The sequence below is a fragment of the Mercenaria mercenaria genome, chromosome 1 (genome assembly GCF_021730395.1).
Source record: "Mercenaria mercenaria strain notata chromosome 1, MADL_Memer_1, whole genome shotgun sequence".
Lineage (NCBI taxonomy): Eukaryota > Metazoa > Mollusca > Bivalvia > Venerida > Veneridae > Mercenaria > Mercenaria mercenaria.
This window is the reverse complement of record NC_069361.1, coordinates 105,117,582-105,139,483: the sequence shown is the minus strand read 5'-3', so window position 1 is coordinate 105,139,483 and position 21,902 is coordinate 105,117,582. Positions and strand designations below refer to the sequence as shown.

At 34.3% G+C, this 21,902-nt stretch overlaps 1 protein-coding gene across 1 annotated transcript; it reads right to left on the bottom strand.

Moving 5' to 3' along the window:
* Window positions 1-400: 400 nt before the first annotated feature.
* On the bottom strand, window positions 401-18,603 carry LOC123527673 (uncharacterized). The gene is made up of 6 exons (XM_045307298.2): window positions 18,524-18,603; window positions 17,309-18,193; window positions 5,478-5,546; window positions 4,786-5,281; window positions 4,443-4,481; window positions 401-3,956 (listed from the first exon to the last, which is right to left on the bottom strand). Exons 2-6 carry the CDS (start codon window positions 17,705-17,707, stop codon window positions 1,033-1,035), a joined length of 3,927 nt encoding a protein of 1,308 aa, XP_045163233.2. The 5' UTR covers window positions 17,708-18,193; window positions 18,524-18,603; the 3' UTR covers window positions 401-1,032.
* Window positions 18,604-21,902: the final 3,299 nt, after the last annotated feature.

The following is a 21,902-nucleotide window of genomic DNA, read 5'->3' as shown; positions in this document are numbered from 1 at the left end:
TAATATTTACATTAACACCGTCTAGAGGTGTGCGTCGAATCAAGCACATTGATTGGTTGATCGCCTATCGATTTATTGGTTTGATTGAAAGCCGGCGTTTGGTCAATTGTTCATTGTTAGGTGTACGAATACGTCTCTTTTGAACAAAACTTGATGATACAAACCATTTTATTTCAACTGGTCTTAAATGTGCTACGATTGTTTAACAAGGATTTTGAGACATTAGTAATAATTAAGGACATTATAAGGCTCAAAATGTCTTGAAACACTGTACTAGACTATATTTGATGTCGTAATATGAGAAACAACATCTTAATTGTTTCTTGGAAACAACGAATGTACTATGCTTTACAGTCCAGATGCATAAGCTGACTTGCAACGTTATTTATTTTTAAGCGTATTCTCACGACCAACATCGATTCAGTAAAACAAATTAATATCATACAGTAATGATATCAGTTATGCTAATATAGTATCTGGTTCTTTTCATTCGTATCTTCTAGTATAATGTACTGACTCTACACTTTGAACATTTAACTTTTCCATTTACCCGTAAGATACTTAGATTCAAATGGTTAATTTATACGACAAATATTCTAAATACATTTTTTATTTCGCTTATTAATCCACACATTCTTTGCCCCTTCATACTCCACACATTCTTTGCCCCTTTATTTCAAAGTTTTCTTTTTCGATGGTTGTGTTCTCCAGAGGTTTCTTTTCTTGCCAAACTTGTTTTTGCTTTTAAAACAGTGTCCTTGAACTGACAGAAATGTTTTCAAAACTTGATTTCCTATTTCCCATTTGTCCATTTTATAAATACTGGTTACATTTGCACTTACATTTTCTACATTTATGACATACATCTAATTAAAACTAACTTCAACACGTTTTCAAACAAATAACGATATTCTTTTGAGACGCTATTCTTATCAATACTAAGAATCTTGTAAAATGTTTTGGGTTCTGTGGCAGATGCGGAGAAATGGGTTTCCTATTACCATGGAAAAATTCTCAAGTAGCATTGTCAAACTATTTCACACACGAAAATCGGCACTGAAAATCTATCCAGTTTTGTGCAAATTCTGGATCTTTCCCTTCAATAATATGCACAAAATCGTTCCATGTTTGGTTATGGGACTGCTTCAGAAAATGTTCCGCTCTTACAAGAACGTGTCTTGGCATTGTTTTTATCAGTCTTGGTCCTATTGCTGGTCCCTCTTTACATAAAATCCTCCCCATCAAAATATGCATAATCGACTGACCCTTATCAGTTAGCATCCGTACGTCAGCGTGATAAGTCTGTACCAGCAACTTGACTAATTCAAGGTTTTCCTTTTCACAAGCAGTATGTAATGGTGTTTTACCATATCTGTCTTTCGCATTGACATTAGCTAAAGTACAAATCTGTTTCGCTATGTCCGTGTTACCTCTGTGTATTGCAGCATGTAATGGTGTGTAACCATTTCTGTCGGCTAGATTTACATTTGCAACTTTTAGGAGCCCGTCGATAATTTCATGATTCCTTCTTTTCTCCAACTCGTTTCTGTATCCATCATTCAACGTTTTAAACACAGCGCAGTAAATAGGTGTCCTCCCGTAATAATCGCGTATGTCAGGATTAGCATTAAATTTCAAAAGTGTATTCAAAATTTCCACATCATTTTTCCATACTGCGATGTGAAACAAATCCATACCCTTTATTACCGATTCAGTTCCGTATGAAGTAATTTTCATTGTAGTTTGTGACATGTCTGCTTTAAGGAATATTTTGACGATGTCTTTGTTGCCTCGTATTGCTGCACAATGAATCGGATAATGCCCTCTGTAATCTTTTATACGTATAGAAGCACCATGTTTGAGAAGTAACTCAGATATATGCTTATTTCCAGTGTCTGCAGCTGTGTGTAGAGGTGTTCGTTTGAACTTTCCTGTTCTTAAATTGACATTTGATCCGTTTTCAAGCAATACCTTGCATACTTCTGGTTTATTATGTAAGATAGCTTTATCTAGTGCGGATTTGTTATTTTTGTTTCTATAGTTTATATCAACGCCATGGTGCAGAAGGCACGTCACTGCTGGCACAATGCCCCTCTTTGCTGCCGAGATTAACGGACTATTTTTGTTGATAATATGTGACTGCGCTGTTTTGTGGTATTGTGGATTTCGAAGCAGAAAGCATAACATGTCTATATCATTTCTTTCAGCACTTATTAGTACTGCATCGTCAGTGATGCTGGTTCCCTGCATTGATAGGACCTCAACAACATCTTTCATCTTTTGGTGTACGGCTACCAGTAAAGAGATGTAAAGAAAATCTGATGGATTTTCAATATATCTGTGTTGTCCTTGCTTTATAAATGCCTTTAACAACATTGAATTTCCTTCAAGAAGTGAGCGTGTCGGCAGATAGACACTAAAATCCTTTCTTCCAAGATTTATTCCGTAATAACCAAACTGTTTCCTGAAAGTAATGACTGGTTTCAACAAAGTATCTTTGCCCTCTCTACTTTGTAGAAATGTATTAACAAACACAGGGTTATTGAAACAGTCGTGTTGAAGAATTGAAACGTTAATTTCATCATCACCTAGAGACATTGGTAGATCACGTAGTGGTGTATAACTCCCTGTAACTGTAAGGTTACTCATATTCGCCAATGCTCCAGATATTAATTTTAAAAGTTCTTCTGTGGAATAAGACTCATTAACAAACTTTGGTTGTGTTTCAGGAATATTTGTTTCGTTAACATGTGTACAGATGGTCGTAAACGTTTTGCATACTGCGGTATTCAAGTTTTGAAACCGAAATTCGTCGATGAAAATGTGAAACGCATCTTTTTTTTCTGTATTTGTAGTAACGTACTGCATCAAAAATTCTTCATTGGCAAACACAAGTACCGCGTTAGTATATTTTTGACCCACAACGAGACCAACCATTTCTTTTACAATGTTATGACAAAATGTATGATTTCCTGTCGTCCTATCGAAACGAAGAAATCCTCCCTCGTGGTACTTCAGAGAGTCACGAAGGGCGACAACTCTTTTTTCCTTCAATTTGAAGCCAAAGCGCTTGGACGTTTCCTCAATTTCAGTCGATATGTCTGGTGGTTCGAGGTCTTTGATATTTAATGAATATCCTTGCCTTGTCCAGATCAGAATAAGTGCAAGAAACTTCTCCCTATTTAGAATCAACTCATCCATACAGTTTTTGAAAAATAGCAATGGTTGTTCAAAGAAAGATGGCCCCATTTCAAATAAATGCTGGTGATTTGAAAACAAGCTTGTAATTTCTGGAAATCCAATCATCGCTTTGATGTATCTGCCATTTTCTCTCGGAAAATCCCCACCATATCTAACAGGTATGTCATACTGCGCATTGGCAAATGTATGCTCGTATTTGGCATTGCATTCATCAACTAATCCTGGACGAATCTCCTTTTGTGCATGCTTTAAATGTGCTTCGAGTATTTCAGCCCTCTCTGAGCTTGATAGATTAAAGGACGCCAGCTGCTGAATATTCTCATCACTAAAAAGATTTAGATATTTCATTTTCTCTTTTGCTTCTTTTAGGATGTAATGTCTCGTAGTTATTATAACATACAGCGTTTTAGTTTCAACTGCTTTTTCTATATCCGGTAAAAGCCGTGACCACCTTTTAAGCAATGTTTCATCCAAAGCTCCAGCACCAAAAATATCGTCTATAAACACAGTATCAAACTGTGTATTACTACAATCGACATGTTTCCAGTCAGATGGCTCTTGTAGCTTTAAACAGGTATCAGACTTTTTCATTTCACAGATTATTTTTTTGGCCATGGATGTCTTGCCTTCGCCTGGCGGCCCGCTAAGTATTACGCACCTTGTTTTCTTTAATGTCTCTTTAGCTTGAGTGTGCAAATGCGTGTCAACATACACCTCGTCTAAGGCAAATTCACGCAGGTGAAGTTTTGCTATTGCTGGAAAAAAATTTGCAATGGTTTACACTATTTGCGAAATAAACATAAGTCGTTATAGGTCATTATGAATTATTATCGGAGAAAAAGTCATGTCGGATCTAAAAATACATAAGTAACTCGCATTATTTAAAATAAACCAACAGAAAACTTATACTTCCAAAATGATCTTTATATAAATTTTATTAACTATCACAACAGCAATCTTTTAAGTGCTGTGTGGCGTTGTAAAATGTCTCCTCGTACTTGGCTTCAGTGTTGTTTTATTTTCTAGTCATTAGGGATCCACGAGTCAATTCAGTATCACTGTATGAGAGTTCCGCTTAAGGCGGTGCTAGTGGACGTGACAGGCATATTCCATTTGTTTTTATGAACAGCCTCGATCAAACCGAGTCTGCTATTACTTTGCTTGGCTGCATTCTATGCTTTGAAAGAATCTTCATTTTAATTTTATTATTATTGATTTCAAATATTTAAATTATTACTTACACGATAAATGCTTCATGTCACTCGATACTCGTGGTACCTCTGCAAGCATAAAAGACGACAGCATAATTTAAAATGCATTAAACTTGCAAACTTTTGTGACAAAGAATTTTTTGTAATTTTTTCTTCGTTGTTTGCAATATATTATTCAATTAATGACTGGCACACAACTATTTCTGTTTTGCAACAACAAAAGATTAAATCATTTTATACTTTGTTTCTTTCACATTTCTTTTTTATTTGTTCTATTTCACTATATGAGCACACATAAGTATGGTAAACTCAATTGTAAGATATAATAATTATATTAAAGATAATGTGTTGTTATTTTTGCTTTTGATTTTACCTGTTGACTTCAGTAGTTGCACAGAAGTAGCAATACTAGTAGTCTTAACATCTGCAGCATCTAAACGTTTGTAAATCACTGTTTGGGTTTCGTCTAATGTTTCTCTACTATTTTGACCATATTCTTCAAGATGTTTTTGTTTTGTTTCTATACAGTCTATTTTATCTTTTTGAGCAAGAAGATCTTGTTGTATCAGTTTAATACTTGAGCTGTTTGACAACTGATGTTGTTCCAGTGTTTGTATTTCAACCATATTTTGTAGACACTGTTTGTGTGTTTGATTTAAATTGTCTTTGTGTTCGTTGACGTTGTCTACACATTCACTCAACTCAGTCTTTATTTCAACAATTTCTGGACGCATTGACGTATCCATCTTTTCCCATTCTTTTATTATATCTCTGTAAGTCTTTTCTTTGACCGGATCTACACTATTGTGTTTTAAATTTTGTATGTCTTGATACAAGTCAGCAATTCCTGCTCCTAGACGTAGGATAACCTGTCGATAACAATATGCTACTATAAACGTCAAATATGTGTTTATTTAATCAACCAAAGCATTAATTTCATTGTGCATGAAAACTTGTAGATAAAGGTTTTTACGTTTTGCAAATGCAGAGTAGATATGGATTTCAAGAATTTATTTACTTTTTCTGAATACTTCGTCTAACTTAATAACTATAAAGGCGCCTTGCCTGTTCTATTTCGTTCCATTTCGTTTGAAAGTCCTGCTTTGTTAATGAGACCGATTCCATATGTGAAATCTGAAAATAAAGAAATATAATAAAAACAATCACAAACATAATTGGCAAATTTTCTTCCTGATAGTTTGTATGAAAATATTTCGATTCAACATATAATTTTATGAAGGCGTTATAAAAGCAGGTGTTTACCACTTCAGGCGTACAACAAGCTGGTACCATTCGTGATATGTGTAACAAGCATGTCGAAAATACACAAATCCACTCTTACATGACAATCATTTTCTTGTATACTTGTAGCGAGGTGGCTAATTTTTTTGACTGAAGACCTTTTTCATTCTGTATTATATTTAAATTGGTCAAATATTCTGAGTGAAATAAATTGTGTTCTCTCATTTAGTAAAATAATATTAGTAGTGAGAAACATTTATTTTTTCGCTTATCAAATGTTGATTCAAACTGTTCACATTTGATGGAAAAACGCAAATGTCAAAGTGGATTTTGTACAAGTTTAAAACTACACAAGACGGAAAATAAGCTGTCTGGAATAGAGATATACATAAGATACCTTAAAAGAACAAAGGCTGATAAAATGCCATGGACATACAGAAGAAACCAGAACACGGAGTCATTAGAAAATAATCTTGATGACATCATTAATTTTACAAAACCATCGGAGATCATTTCAAAAGGCCTAGAACAATACGGCCTGAAACTAAACTGTACCAAGTGTGAATTTTCAAATCACAAGTGCAGTATCTTAACAAAAGAAGGTTAAGTATCCAATTGGGAAAGTCATGTTCCAAAAGACTCCCCGAACCAGAACCCAGAACACGTCAAACACACATACTCACACACCCATATACACTTATAGACATTTTTAATCGGTCACCTATAATTTTCATAATTATATTTCTTTAAGAATACCCTGAAAATAAAATAATAAAGTATACAGTCAATTTATTCAATATCTTAATCACAAAATAGGCGGTTTCATTTCATTAGAACATTTAAGATTTGGGAACAACAACAGTTTGAATAATGACTGTATACTTTATTGTTTTATTTTCAGCGTATTCTTAAAGAAATATATGAAAATCATAGGTGACCACAGTTTTAAATGTGTATGAGTGTAGTTAGCACCAAAACAGTTCAAACTAACACTGAAAAGTCCAGTGTTCTCAGGGTCGTCCTTAAAGGAATTAGGTAGAACCTAACTACGACACTTGGATACTAAAACATCATCAAAAAAGGGAAGATAAAGGAAACGGAAAGTCTAGAGTAGAAAACCTTTTTTGTGACAGGGATGGGAATGTAGGAGACAGGAATGACAGGGGTTGTTAAATCGCAGAAGTTCACAAATTCATGTTCTGAACAACATTCCCCTAAACGTACATGACTCTAGGTCAAACACCTTTTGAGATACGCGAGACAGCAAGTTTTAGGCTCTTAATTCATACTTTTTTTATATATCTGCTATACACTTTGAAGCCCTACTGCACAGCATATTTTTCCTAAGTCAAGGGCACTAACTCTGGTCTGACTGAGTGAAAACCAAAATAAAACCTCAGCTTTACAACCTCGCATATTATACAGAAATTCTCCAGTGCTTCATGTTTCTAAGACAAACACCTTTTGAGATGCATGAGACATCATTTTCAAGCACTAAAATATGTATTATTCATATGCTGGTTGATATTCCTACACGGTTGCATGACCTATGTCAAATACCTTTCATTAAACAATTTGCATATATTAACTAGGTCAAGTTTACGAACTTTGTTCTGGTTGAGTGAAATCCCAAGCAAAACCTCAGGTACAAGACTTAACATGCTATACAGTCTTAGGAATTTTGCCAAGATATCCAAAATCTTCTGTTCCTCTGCTCTCAGCATGCTATCTATTTTCAGGCAATTAATGTAATTTATAATGTCATGGCCCCTACACTGGTCAGTAATTTATAGCACATATCAATTACAGACCTGTTGCAGAGTTTCACCTTAGATAAGGACAACCATGTATCACATGTCCAGGATTTTTTTTCAAAATACATATTCCACATGCATTTGTAATAGCTTGATTTGATTTGTTTACTCGGACTTTTTTCATTGTTCTTTGAGACATTTAAAGGAAAGAATGTTCCACAGCTTACAGAGATGGTAAGTTTTTTTCAAGTTTATCATTTTTGAGGCAATAAATTTTAATTATTTCATAATTTTCATTTTCCCCATGATTGCCTTCTCTGCAAACATTTTTAGGATGCAATAGTTAAAAACCTGATATATTTCAACAAGTGTCAAATATTATGTAAGGATTTTAACAGCATGTTATTTTCACACACTTCTTTTATGATTAATCAAAGTAGAAAAATGGAAGAATAAAAGATGTAGACAGTATCTTATGGTGTAGGGAATTCCTTGACTATGAAACTGGTACAATTAGTTTCTGGCTCGGCCTATCACCCTGAGTGCGGCAGAAATATATTGAATCAACAAGCTCTTGTGACAATTTCGACCTTTTTTAAGTATCATTTTATGCATGCATTTTTTCAGTGAGTGCTTTAAAGCTGTCTTGATTAAAAAAATAATGTTGCACACTCAAGATAAAATGTCGTACTCTTGGATTATAAGTCGAAGTTAAGATTGAGGTATTACATCTATTGCTTCTATGATAAGTCAATCTCTCAAGTTCAAGATAATGTGATATTATTTAAGAAATAAGTTATAGCAAAAGAGTGTTTAACACTGTTTATGCTCGTTGGGCGGTTATATGTCAGGTGTAATGCGCTAGAGTGAAATTATTTTTGTATGACGTATTACCACCCGAGTGTATAAATAGTGTTAAAATACGGTTTTGCTATAAATCATTTCAATTCTAATATGCTATGCTGTAATCTAAAACAGTTGATAAGATATAGGTGCGCTCTTTCTTGGTCGCAACACAAACTTTGGCGTCAATTAACGCAAGTTAATGTGACGTCATTTTAGCGTAAGGGCGTTTTAACAGAAACAAGCATATTAGAATTAATGATAAAAAAGTCGTAAACTCAGTACAGTACAATCTCTCCAGAACGGTCCTCTCTTCAGCAAAACCTCTCTATAACAACATCATCAAAATTTCCGTAAGCTGAAAGATACTATCAAATGTACCTATCCAGAATAACTACCTCAACGTAACAGCCAATATTTGTATCTTCCAAAGTGTGTTGCTCTACAGAGGTTGCACTGTATGTATGCATGTTTATGAACTATTGAGAGTTTCCATTTGCTCTTGTACTGAGGATTAGGTAATAATTTTGCATAAGCATATTATTATTCCTATTAATGAGCTTTGTCATTATTTTGTACATGTATACACTATCCATTTTTAAATTCATCTGTTCTTTTTATTTTCAGGAGCTGTTATCCTATGATTACTGAATTATGCGCTTTCTGAAACAATTTCATGTATTCAAAGATGATAAGACAACCTCTGATCATTATATAGCGTTTGAAGAATTTTTCAAAGCACTGAAGAAAAAAGACACAAGTCTAAAACAGTACCCAGTTAAAAGAACATTTCAGAATTATAAAACTGGAATAAAACTTATCAATGGAAAGGAATCCGTACCTGTTTTATCTGTGATACGTTACTGTCTTCAAAACAGTGATTCTTCTGATGGATGTAAACAGTTTTCAAAGTTGATTGAATATGATCTACTGTATGAAAAATCAAATGAAAAAGAATCCTACATATCGTCATCTTATGAGCTTTACAGGCTTATTTCCAAGACAAGTTTTAATGACATTACAACTCTCTTTAGTGGTGTATCTATTGATGAGAATGAAATTAAAACTCTTATTGTAGAACATAAGTGTCATTTTTCTTTGGATGAATGGAGAAAAATATGTTGGTTTGAGAATCATTTTTCTAAATCAATTGAACATTTACATGGCACTCTGGAATATGATGATGTGCTCAGATATAAGTACGAAAAATTCCAGTCTGTCCTTACATTTAAAGAGTGTAGTGACACATGGGGTAAAATTTCAAGTAAACAAATTAGAGATAAGTTACAAAGGTATGAAGCAGCAAAAACATTTAGTCAAGTTGAAATTTTGGCTGCAGTTAGTCATTTTCCGTCAGTCATTGATAATGATATAAAGTCTGTTCTTCAAGAGCATATTTTAAGTCAAATACAGTTAGTCGCATGTTTTGATGTGAAAAATTCTGAGAAAGACAACTGCATACATTTGGTATTAGGACTGAATACTGACCACCTGCCAGATGAAAGGGATGATATATGCCAACGTGTCTTCCATGTCATTAACCGCAGACATAATGTTGACATTGCAAAAATATACTTTCTTAAGGAAAAGAACTTGAAGCAATTTCTAATTGAAGAGACAGTCTCCAGATTTCACCTTCGAGATGCTGTAGAAAATGAAAAAATAAAAGATGTAGAATATGTATGGTGTGCAGATTTCCTTTCTTATGAAACTGGGACGAATGGAGAAACAAGTAGTTGTGCTGTTTGTCACACGGTCTTAACAAAACCATTATCTGTCGAACATTTTGACATTTTCCAAGAATGGTACTTAGAAATACCCATTGAGACACAATTAATACTTGAAACATTCATAAACAGAGATACCATTAGAAGGTGTAAAGAACCTGAAAAGTATCATCAAATTAAGATTTAAAAATTATACAGTGCTTATGACTTACTGCTAAATTTGTATAACAAGAAGTTCACAGGCATATACCAACAAGCAAATACTAATCAATTTCTTGTTGAATATAAAGCAATTAACTCTGTGTTTGACATAACATCTTCTTCCGGCACAACCACTTGTCTAAAAAGTGCAGAAGAAAAACTTAAGAAAAAAGCAAATGAAGACATTTGCTACTACAACACATACTTAAAACGACATGATCTTCTCTATGAGAAAAACACAGGTGAAGCAGGAACATTAGTGAACTTGAGGCAATGCCATGTTTTACTAATGCTTGATAATTTAGTAAGACTTTCTTATGTGGCAGATCCTAATCCAGGAGAGAACCGTTCGAAACAAATATGCACTTTGCCAATTACACTACAGGGTCTACCAATAGATTCTGCAATAACAGAAAACTGGCATCTTGCTGAATGTGATGGCACCGCAAATTGTGTGTGTAAACATGAAGACAATCTTGCTAAAGCTGACATTGCACGAGTGCTTTTGGAATTACAAGAAAGTGAACAACGCTGTTACACGAATTTCTTCAAGCTCATGACATGGGGAAACAAAAAGCTGTGGAAGAACTTATCAGGTATTTAACAATTTTCCTGTATACTCTATAACATGGGTGGATTCACGGAGTACCAGTAGTCATACATTTTTGCTTAGAATTGAGAGATGAGTAACTTAAGCAAAACCTTAAAGATACAATGGTAAAAAATATGCCGAAAAACCCAAAGAAAGGAGGCTTCTCCCTGAGGCAAATTAATGAATACATTCAAGTAAATGTATTATTCCAAATGAACTATACATGAATATATGAACATGTTTATTATCACTTTGAAAAGAAACATACTTCGGTATTTATTAGAAATTGTTACTATACTTATATATTTAGTAATATTTCTATAGAAAATAAACTTAGGCCGACACTATGGAATTCAATATGATCTTTAGGTACAGCAATTAAGTTTAAACTATAATTTTCAGATGATGTTCTGGTAACTTTAGATGGTACGAGTGATGTGCCTGTTAAAGAAAGCAACAAACAAGAAAGAAAAGAGGTCACCATTAATCAACAGTACCACGTAAGTAATGTAATTTTACTTTGAATGTTTTCAGTTTGTAAAAGCAAAAATATGTTAACAAATGATCTGTTATTCAGACATGAATTTTATACATCGTACAAATCTTCGGTTACTCAGATATTTCCTTCATATTACTTTATGTTTCGCAATTTGTTTGCTAAACCATTCTCGTGTAATTTCAGGACGTTGATGAAACATCATCAGATAATCAAGTTGATGCAGAGGAAGAAGATTTAGTGACTGTTTTAGAAGCAATTAAAGACTATGAAATATCTGAGACATTGCATCACACAGATGAGGTGTCTTTCAGCGATGATGAAAATGAAATGGTATCAGATCTGGAAAAATCTATTGAGCAGATGTCAATTATTGAGCAGGAAATTACAGAGGACTCACATGAAGCGACTCAGTCTCTGCTATTATCTTTCGGCTTTAAAAAGTTACTCTGCAGATATCCTCCACCAGCTACTGGCCGAGATGATGACATTGCGAAAATCCGAGAAATTCTTGATGATGTTCTTGTCAAAATGGGATATGGCGCTGACAAGAGTAGATCTGTCAACCGTATATTATGTGGACCAGATAACAAAATAGGCAAATGCTTACTTAGTCTAATGGATGCAAACAAAAAGTACAAAGTATTCCTTCCAGAATTCCCATTACTTCATCTACGGAAGTCTAAAATAAGAATTTTAATGAGTGCGTACAAAGATGCTGGTCTTCTCCAGATCCTAAAATTCATGAATGGGGAAGATAAAGATGACTGGGCGAACCTTGTCTCCATACAGCATATTGATAAAGCTACAAGGAATATTAGACGCATGTCACTGGCTCTTCATTTAGCTTTTATGGTGAAGTTTGCACACAGTCTTCCCCCCGATGATTTAGAAATTTTTCTAAATGACATGGAATCTGAGGAATCAAGTCAGTGTTCTGCAAATTGGAGTAAAAAGTTTGAACACTTTTTAGAAGATGGCTGCAGAAAAAATGCTACATTTGCTCTTCACGAGAACATGATGCGACACTGTGATAATGTAGTTGCTATAGCATTCGCAGAACGACTAGGTGGAGCTGATGGTTATGACCTTTTACTTAGCGCAGTGAAACATTCTCTGCTGTTTTCGTTCTTAAATAACGCTACCTCGTATGCACCATTCTGTGTTAAGCTTCTGTACAGTCATTTCAGCGCCGGTCACTTTCACAGATGTTTGAAACAAACATTGTATAGTACACCATTTAAAGGGAGTTCACGGAATTTTGCATGTGATACAAAACGAGAGATGGATCATTTAGATGCTTTGAAAGGATTTAGGTCTGGGTCAAGCGTCGCTTCTGTTACATGTCGTATGTCATTAATCGACAGTTTGAATGAAACTCGTATAAGCAAGGATCAAGTGAATACTGAACTGAAAGCTGACGACACCCTTGGATGGGATATTACCGATGTAGATGTCAACCATATTATCCCCACTATTGGCCTCATTTTAAGAAGAGATGCACTGTCCACAGCAGACAATGATACACCATGTAACGTGTACACTAAAACGCACATATCATTACCAAGCGCCATCATTGATGAAAACAGTAAAGATGTTGGAAAATACCTTATGATGCGGTATCTGGTCAAGGAAAAGTTGTTTAACCTCACGGAAATTGATATACCAACTTTAAATGAGATTGATGCACCCAGAGAACTTGTAGCCAGGGCCAAAAGAAGCAAAGGCATCACTATAAAACGAACACTAAAATCAAGCATTCAGCCATCAAAAACAGAAAAACAAATTAAAGAGGATCAACGCCAAAAGTGTGTAGCTGAAGAATCCAAAATAATAGACTGCCTCTCGTCAGAAAACAACACATGTCAGGCACTACTGAAACCAGACAGCTCTAAACCAAAGGTTATGAAGTCCCTTGGAATGCAGAGGGCACTACAAGGTCTTATCACATCAACCATCAATTGTACACAACACATGACGTCAGCAAACCTGGATCTTGATACATTTCTTCAACTTAATTTGGACGCTATTCCAAATCATATTCTTACAAAGATGAAAGTATGTGTTGTTGAATTTGCAGGGATAAAGTTCAAGGCTGGCAATGTTAAATCTGGTAAGGAGTATATTCAATATGTGCAAAGGTTTCTTGGAAGTGTAGTACACCATGCTCCTACAGTATCAAAAGTTGTTGTATGCGAGGAGAAGTATTCCTTCACCCCAGACGATTTTAAAGCAAGCACACGTCAACAAAGAAAGAGTAAGAAGGAAACCGATGTCAATCATTTAAAAGGAAATGCTAGCATACTCAGTGAACAGGTTTTCAACAAAGATGTGATAACTAAAACAGAATATGGAAAGAGACTTATAAGTATGTACTTAGCAGAAAATAGACAGAGCCTGTGTTTCAGCAAGAATTTTGATTTGGTGATAGACAGTGAATTTTGTACAAGTCAGTGTGACTGTGCTGTGTCATGTGACTGCCTAAAATACTGTATTCCTCTGTCCATTTCGTATTCTAGTGAAAAGAATAAGGATATGGGAACATGCTTTCATATCGACAGCGTACATCAACGTAAAGGGGAAGCCGAAATGGCTATTGTTGACTGGCTCATAAATCTACAAGATGAATTAAATGATGACGAAGCAGCAGTTTCAATCGTGACATCAGGTGACATAGATGCTGTATACATCCATCTTTATGCCATTAGTAAATACTGGTGTCGAGGAGCTGATGGCAAGTTTTTAAAACCCGCTTATGTCATACTGCAGAAACCAAGATCGAAATATGACATTTATAACATAACAGCAATTCTTGAGGTCTTGGAATCTAAATTTCAGGATGAAAATAGCCATTAGTTTGTGTTTAGGTGGAAATGACTTTATTCCAAAATGTCATCAAATATCTCATGATACCATCTTAAAAGCTGTTATCAAAAATCAGCAGTATAGAGATAATCTGTTCCAAATGAATGGAACAGAAGTGTGGGTGGATAAAGACTTATTCGTAAATCTGTTCAAAACCTTGTTTTGCCCCAAAAAGCACCTAGGTTCAAATATAACCTTTGACGAAGTCAGGGCCTTATCAATTTCAAGGAAAGTAGATAACTCGGAGAAAAGTGGCTACAAAACTGCTGATCCACGAAAATGGCTGCCACCAAAGTCTGCAGTTGAGCGTTTGGCAGACCTTCTTCAGCTCCAGATAGATTACTTAGAAACGGTGGGCATACATGATTCACCACTTCCCTGCTTCTTGAAGAGCCCATGTTTGAGGAAAAATACATGTGGAGAGATTGAATATGATTTTGGACCAGATGCTCATTTCAGTGGAGTAAATGAACTACCAGAATTTACTGCAGTGAAAAGACCAAAGAGACTCTTAAACAATACGCCCCAGAATGGAGCAAGACGAAAACGTCTCCTTACGTCGACACCAAAACAAAAATAGATGATAGAAGTAACTGTGACTTCAATAAGTGCTGAAAGAAATATGTACGGAAGAGAATAAAATAAAAGTTTTACTTATTCGGGAATATAAAATACAAAGCTAGCAACCAAGCATCTGTAAATATATGTACTATCTTGTTGTTTATTGTTAGCATTAAGGGCCGCGAAAATTTTAGTTAGGTACTATATGTTTTAAGGAAAGGGTATAATTTAGATGTTTTGATCACATCATGTAGAAAGAAAAAAATTCGTAAAGGAATATTATACAACCATAGTGCGTACACATGAACACAATTTTTGTATACTAGTATTTCACATGTGTATTCAAATCTTTGAAAGGCCAGTAACAACGTTGTAAATAATAAATATTGAAATATGTCAGGGCTTTTTCCCCCTATAAATCTACCTCCGGTAAAAGGAGGTAATCCCAATGCAAAAAAGTATGGGTTTTTTTCCCAAAGTTGAATTTAAAAATCCCAAATGATTATATCTTTTAGGGTTTTTGCTGTTTCAAGATAGTTTTGCTAATTTGTATGTATATTTAGGTAAATTATAAAACTGTTGAACATTACTGAAATGCAATTCATTAATATTTCACACAAAAACACATTTATGTAGATTTTGGTAATTTGCAAATTGTCCCAATTAAGACAATTTCCGAGAGCATTTTCCCAATTCCACCGGTGCCGGTGGCATTCCCAAATTGGTGGAAAAAAGGCCTGTATGTATATGTAGAATAATGATGAAATCTAAAAAAAAAAAAAAAAAAAAACAAGTAAAAATTTGTTTGTCAGACACAGTCAGTGTGTACATATAAGCTGGATATAATTATGTATGTTTTAAGCAGTCAGTGAAAATCTTAGAAAAACTGAAAATACTGTCATAAGTAATTACAATGCCTCTATCAAACTTTTATTGGTCAAATGAAATTGTGTTTTAATTTAGACATGCAAACATATCTTTTGTTATTATCTTCATTTAATGTTTTTGTTTAGGAACTCAGATTAATAATCGTTTCGTAATGCTGTAATTAATCTTTAATTTGTCAGTTTGTTACAAGACTATTTTTATTCCATCTGTGAAGATCCTGTTATTATTTTCACCTGTTTCTCTTTGTACAGTATCGTAAGTGTACATGTACTATCTTAAATTTAATTTCAATTTTGACTGTAATTAAAAACATCTATTAGAGAATAGATGTTTTGGTTCCTTTAAGCATTTTGTTACATTAAATACTAATAAAAATAGTTTGTAACAAAAACAGTGGTAGTCCGAGCAACTGAAATTTTATACTGATTTATTTTGTGTTTTATTAAAAAAATGTATTCTAAAGTTTCTCTGAATAAATATACATGCTAAAAATTATTTGTGACTGATTATTTGGTTCTAATTATTTCACTCAAGGCTAAATTTTCTACACATTACAATGAAGTCCCACATTCACCAGCAGAAAACACCTGCTGGAGCAGTTTATCAAGTAATATTATCTTTCACTGGCAGTGGTCAGCAATTAATGGCCAATTCATGCTGAGAATATAACAGTACTTAGGAGATAAGAGAGAGCACAAAATTGTGCTCTATTCTGGCAAAATTCCTTAGACTGTATACAAAAAATTTGAAATATTAGCTTCTAGTTCAAATACCTGTTGAGATACGTGAGGTATCATTGTAAGGTTCTTATATTAATAAAAAATATATGCATATTTCTGACTATGTCAACTGCCATAACTTAATAGGGACATCACCCCGCAAAACCAAGATGTACAACCTAATATGCTGTATAATAATTCTATATGGTTCCATGGTATGACACTAGAGCAAATACATTTTTGAGATGCATGCGACACAAACTTATATGCCATTTATCATATTATTGACCAAGTCAAGGGTACTAACTCTGGTACCCCAGGTACTCAACTTCACATGCTTATCAAGTACTTTCTGTGACATGTACGACACAAATCTGTACGTACGGACAAAGGTAAATCTAACTGACAAAAATTTGTTCTAAATATAGAAACATACAGTCCTGTGTGTGTCTAATAAGCAGGCACGTATGAAACATTTTATTTCCTTCAGTAAAAAAAAGACCAGATTTTTAAAAATATTTATCACGTATTTAAGAAGTAAGAAATTTCTGTTCTACCTTTAAATGTATAATGGTGATCTAAGGATCAATATTTGGATACAGTCAAGAATATGTTTTAGATATGAGAACTGAACATGCTTCAGCTTTCAAAAAAATATGAAGTCAAATCAAACACGTAAACTGACAGAAAGCTACAAAATTGTGAAATGTGGTGACAACGGTTTCCATGGTTTTGAAACAGACTTAAACCATGAATACATTTTTCAGTTTCATAAGCGTAACATACATTTTCAAAGTGTACATTCAAATCAGAATAAATTATAATATTGAGCCGCTCAATGAGAAATCAGCATGATAACCAGCATGGATCCAGCCCAGCCTGCACATCCGCGCAGTCTGGTCAGGATCTATGCTGTTCGCTTTCAAAGACTATTACAATTAGAGAAACCGTAAGCAAACAGCATGGATCCTGACCAGACTGCGCGGGTGTGAAATAATATAATTTTACCTCGTTTCTGCGTAGCCTAAGCCTTGTGACGTCCGCCTCAACCGAATGGTCGAAAGATGGAGGTACACAATTCCATGCATTTGCGCTCTCATCTAAACCACATATATACCTCAACAAACACGAAAGTAGAGAAATATCAAACTTTGTCGAGCTTGGCAGACCTATCGTAGGATAAAGTACGTTCCACTGTGCTTGTTTTAAAATTTTCTTCGTGAACAAATTGTTCAGTTTACCACGTATGTTGACATCATTCAGTTTGTTGTGTAAGTCATTTGGCGGGATGGCTTTGTCAAATCTATACCGAAGAACTAATGTTCCGCCGTCCATGACCAAGGACAAGAGCCGGAAACAATCGGTCTTCTCTTCTGTTGGTGTGAGGCAAACTGATGCAGCAGCCATTCTTAATAAATGTATCTTTGTCGTCTTTAACCCGTATGTTTACAGAACTTAACAAAATGAAATGCAATGCTGTTCTTATATAATAAGAAGGAATGTTTAGCTCAAAGCTGCTTGTTTGATTTTTAAATTAAATATACCAGTCAGCTATTCACGATCTATTCTATTTCCACACAGCTGTCCTTAAAAATCGAATCATCACATCAACTTTTCATTCACAAGTCTAGCCTTATATAAATCATGAGTACAATACACCGCATTTTCATTTGTATTATTACTCCATTTGAAATTCATTTATATTCTCATACTCTGCATGTAGATGTATATTGTCTATTCGGGTAAATCAATATTCTCTTTATTATCTTTATCTTGTACCCTTTCACTTGCAGACTTCTGGTAGTTAAACACATTTCATTTTATTGAAGCAAATAACAACCGGTTGCTACCTCTTCTACTTCATTAACCACAGTAGCCATCTCACGCACGATTCTGGAATGGAAATACAAAAAGAATTCTACCTATTAAAATGGTTCATAAATACCATATCGCATTTATAATTTAACAGTATTCCAGTGTTTTAAGTATTATCATTATATCACATAAATAAAGTTTTTAAAAAACTTTTTCAATGAACGTATTTTTGTAGAAGGCTGATGATAATTAAACTCAGTGTAACTCCTGATAGGAATAACTTTTGGATATCATACATGTAATTCAAATCGACACCACAAAATTCTAACAGTCTTGCTAAATTATTGCATGTATGGAATATATTATATCGCCATCAATTTTTTCACATTAAATCATTAAACAGCTTACCAGAAGTTTTAAATCCGCCATGAAAAAAGATACAATTTGCACTTACTGATCGAATTTAATGTCCCGACCTTGAAGTTTATTTACTTGACTACACTTAACTACCAATGAGAGATCAATATTAGTAATTACGTTTATGTAATCATTCATATTTATATCGGTTTAATCATAAATAATAAATAAAGCACAATATTTGTATGGACACTTTTGAAACTTTCTTGAAATATCATTAAATGAACATTTTTAATGATTTTTACCATTATAAACAGACATTGAATTATATCACGAAAAAGGCGTTTTGCGAAATTCAAATTTTAAGTTGAGTGTAATGTCATTGCGGTTTCACGCTGATATAAATATTCATAACAAGCAAAAACGATTGAGGTCCGTGCAAGTCTTGGATTAAAACCAGAAAAAGCAGACAAAGAAAGAGCGACTGTGGTCTACATCACAATATCCAGATTTGCGTCTTAGTCCTCACTTTTTCAACTCTTTTTCATTCCTTATTACTTTTTTTTTCATCTTTCGCGCAGAATGAAAGAAAGAGAACTGAAAAGTATACGCAGTCTAAGTTATGAACAAATAACTCAGGGATGTCCTTTAATTGCACTGAAACAATTTTATTAATAGTATAGCTGCATTTCATTATGATAATAATTTTTATGAATTTCACGTCTAACAAAACATGTGTGCGACTTGGTCGTATTTAGTCCTTAACCAGAGATAAACGTAGGTAACTACTTTGGTCTTTTTCCCCATTTTAGGTTGACAAAATTTAGCTACTACTTTTTCAAAAATGGTTTATGAGATCAATATTGAGTAAAGATAAGAGTTTGTCTTCGCAACTGTTATACAAAGGTGTATCTAATTTTTGTATTAAGATTTATAATGTAATGTCAATCATGGCATAATATAGAAACATTCTATTGCAACAACATAAACTTTTGTTTACGAATTGCCAAGTTACACTGCACGTCTTTATTCCAGATATAACCAGTCGCTGCTATTGTGGTATGTTAATTTGGCTCAACAAAACTGATTCGTTACGATCTGTGGAGTGCATTACACTTATGGAACGCCAAACACGAATTAGATGCAATATCATCATTCGGCTGTTATAAGTTTTCAATGGTAGTGTTAACCTTACATCATTCGGCTACGGGAACTTCTCATTCTGATGTTGCAACTTTAAATCTACAATATTTCGTTGGTAACTACTGCCGAATGGCAAATTAGTAAAGCCAAATGTTAAAGGCATACCAGATCCCAATTTCATAAAATTCAACAGGTCGCTCAACACGACAAATCATGAACATTCACGTTTATGTAAATATAAAATTAAGTTTTATGTGTTTGTACAGTACTATGCATTAGATCTAAAATAGTACACACTATATACATGTATAGCTGAACACAGCGCAAATGTATACTACCACTAAAACACTCGATGTTTTTTAACACTCAACTGCTGTTACTGCATGACAGTAAATTATGATTGTAGCTCTATGTGCAGCCTTAATTTATATATCTAGTAAATTTAAATACATCTGAAGAGGGGTGGGGGCGGGGGGGTTAAACATTTGTAGTAAATATACAAAGATAAAATATTTTGGTGACAGATGGCCATTGGATTTCAGTTAACATTGCTTAATGACAAGTAATCACTGCCGTATACTATCGAACAACATCATAATAAAAATGTACCACATTAAAATGTAAAGCAATATGATAAGAAGGCACTGGCGAATGACTAAGCACTGCCGGTTGAAAAGTTGCCTCTGCCAAATGACCAATTAGAACAGCCGAGTTACAACTATTACAGTCGAATGACATCAACCCACATCATAGTCTAAAGTGACAACATCAGAATGAAAACATGTCACTAACGAACGACAATTAACAACCGCTGAATGACGAGATAGCATTACCCATTGACAAGTTAAATGTACCACTGCCGAATTAAGAGACAGCACTACCGAAAAACAAGTCAGCACTGTCGAATGACGTTACCACGATCAGTTGACATCGAACCACGCCACTGGGTACATGCAATGAAAGAATACCGCTTATATCGTTACTTTTTTATTACTGGCCGTAGGGAAAAATCAAGACCACTTTTCTGTAGTAGACGGTACATGTTACATCGAATGTTTAGGTGTATTTTGACCTATCTCTATACCTGGTCAAGAATTTTGTGTGGACTTATAATAGAATTTCTTTTTTTTTCAGGTTTAATTTCCCTTTATTGTTACTATAAATAACTTGTATGAAAACTTTTTTATAAATGGCCAGAAAAATATTCCATATGAAAATAATTGTAGGTTTTTATACATGCGAATTTTAATCCAAGTGATTGTTTATAAAGTACAGTATTGTTTATACATCATTGACAGATATCAGTTCCTTATGTTATACTGCAGTAGACAAATTTAGGTGCCTTCCAGTAGGGGACTTTGTATTGCATGGCAATACTTGATTCACTTGTTTGTATCAGATTTCATAATTCTGATTTAGTAAACGTGGCTTGGGTTTACAAAGAGAAAGAACGCCATAATTGAAAAACATTATACCCGATGGCCATAATTTAATGTTTCTCGTACGCTAAACGCATAAACTGTTCTTGTGATGTGTCCTAATTTTGCATACCGCCAAGAGAATTGCTATTTTCTTTTAATGTATTTTATTTTCTGAAAATAAGGAAAAGACATTACAGTCTTCCTCAAAGTCTATGTATAATATACTGACTAAACGTAGTGTAAGGATAACCATAGTTACTAAATATATACATTAAAGATACTCGTCATTCGTCGTTCTTTAATCCAGTATATACCTGAGTCTGTAATGTATCACAGGCGCTCAAGGTCTGTGTTCAGTCACAGTCTAAAAAAGTAGATCCCTCGGGACTTGCATATGTACAATTAGCTGGGGAAAATCCGTTTGTTTTCCACTGAAGACAACTTGTCGCCGATTTCAGTACGAGTGTGTCCACGTAGACGAACATAATGACAGTAATTAGTTTAATCATATTTTATTGCTCTCTGTTTCAATATTACACACAATATTACATACATTTTTAACACACAACAAAAAACAAAAGGGTTGGGCTACGAGTTATTTCAACATCAGCATACAGCCCTTCCCATAGAAAAAAATCTTATATTCTATTAAACAGACTAAATGTGAGCAAGTTACTTGAGAGTGAAACAAAAACAACAACAGAAAGATTACAATAATACAAGAGAGAGAGTGAGAGAGAGGGGAGTGGGGAGAGAGAGAGAGAGAGAGAGAGAGAGAGAGAGAGAGGAGGGGAGAGAGAGTGAGAGAGGGGGGAGAGAGAGAGAGTGAGAGTGAGAGAGAGAGGGGGGAGAGAGAGTGAGAGAGG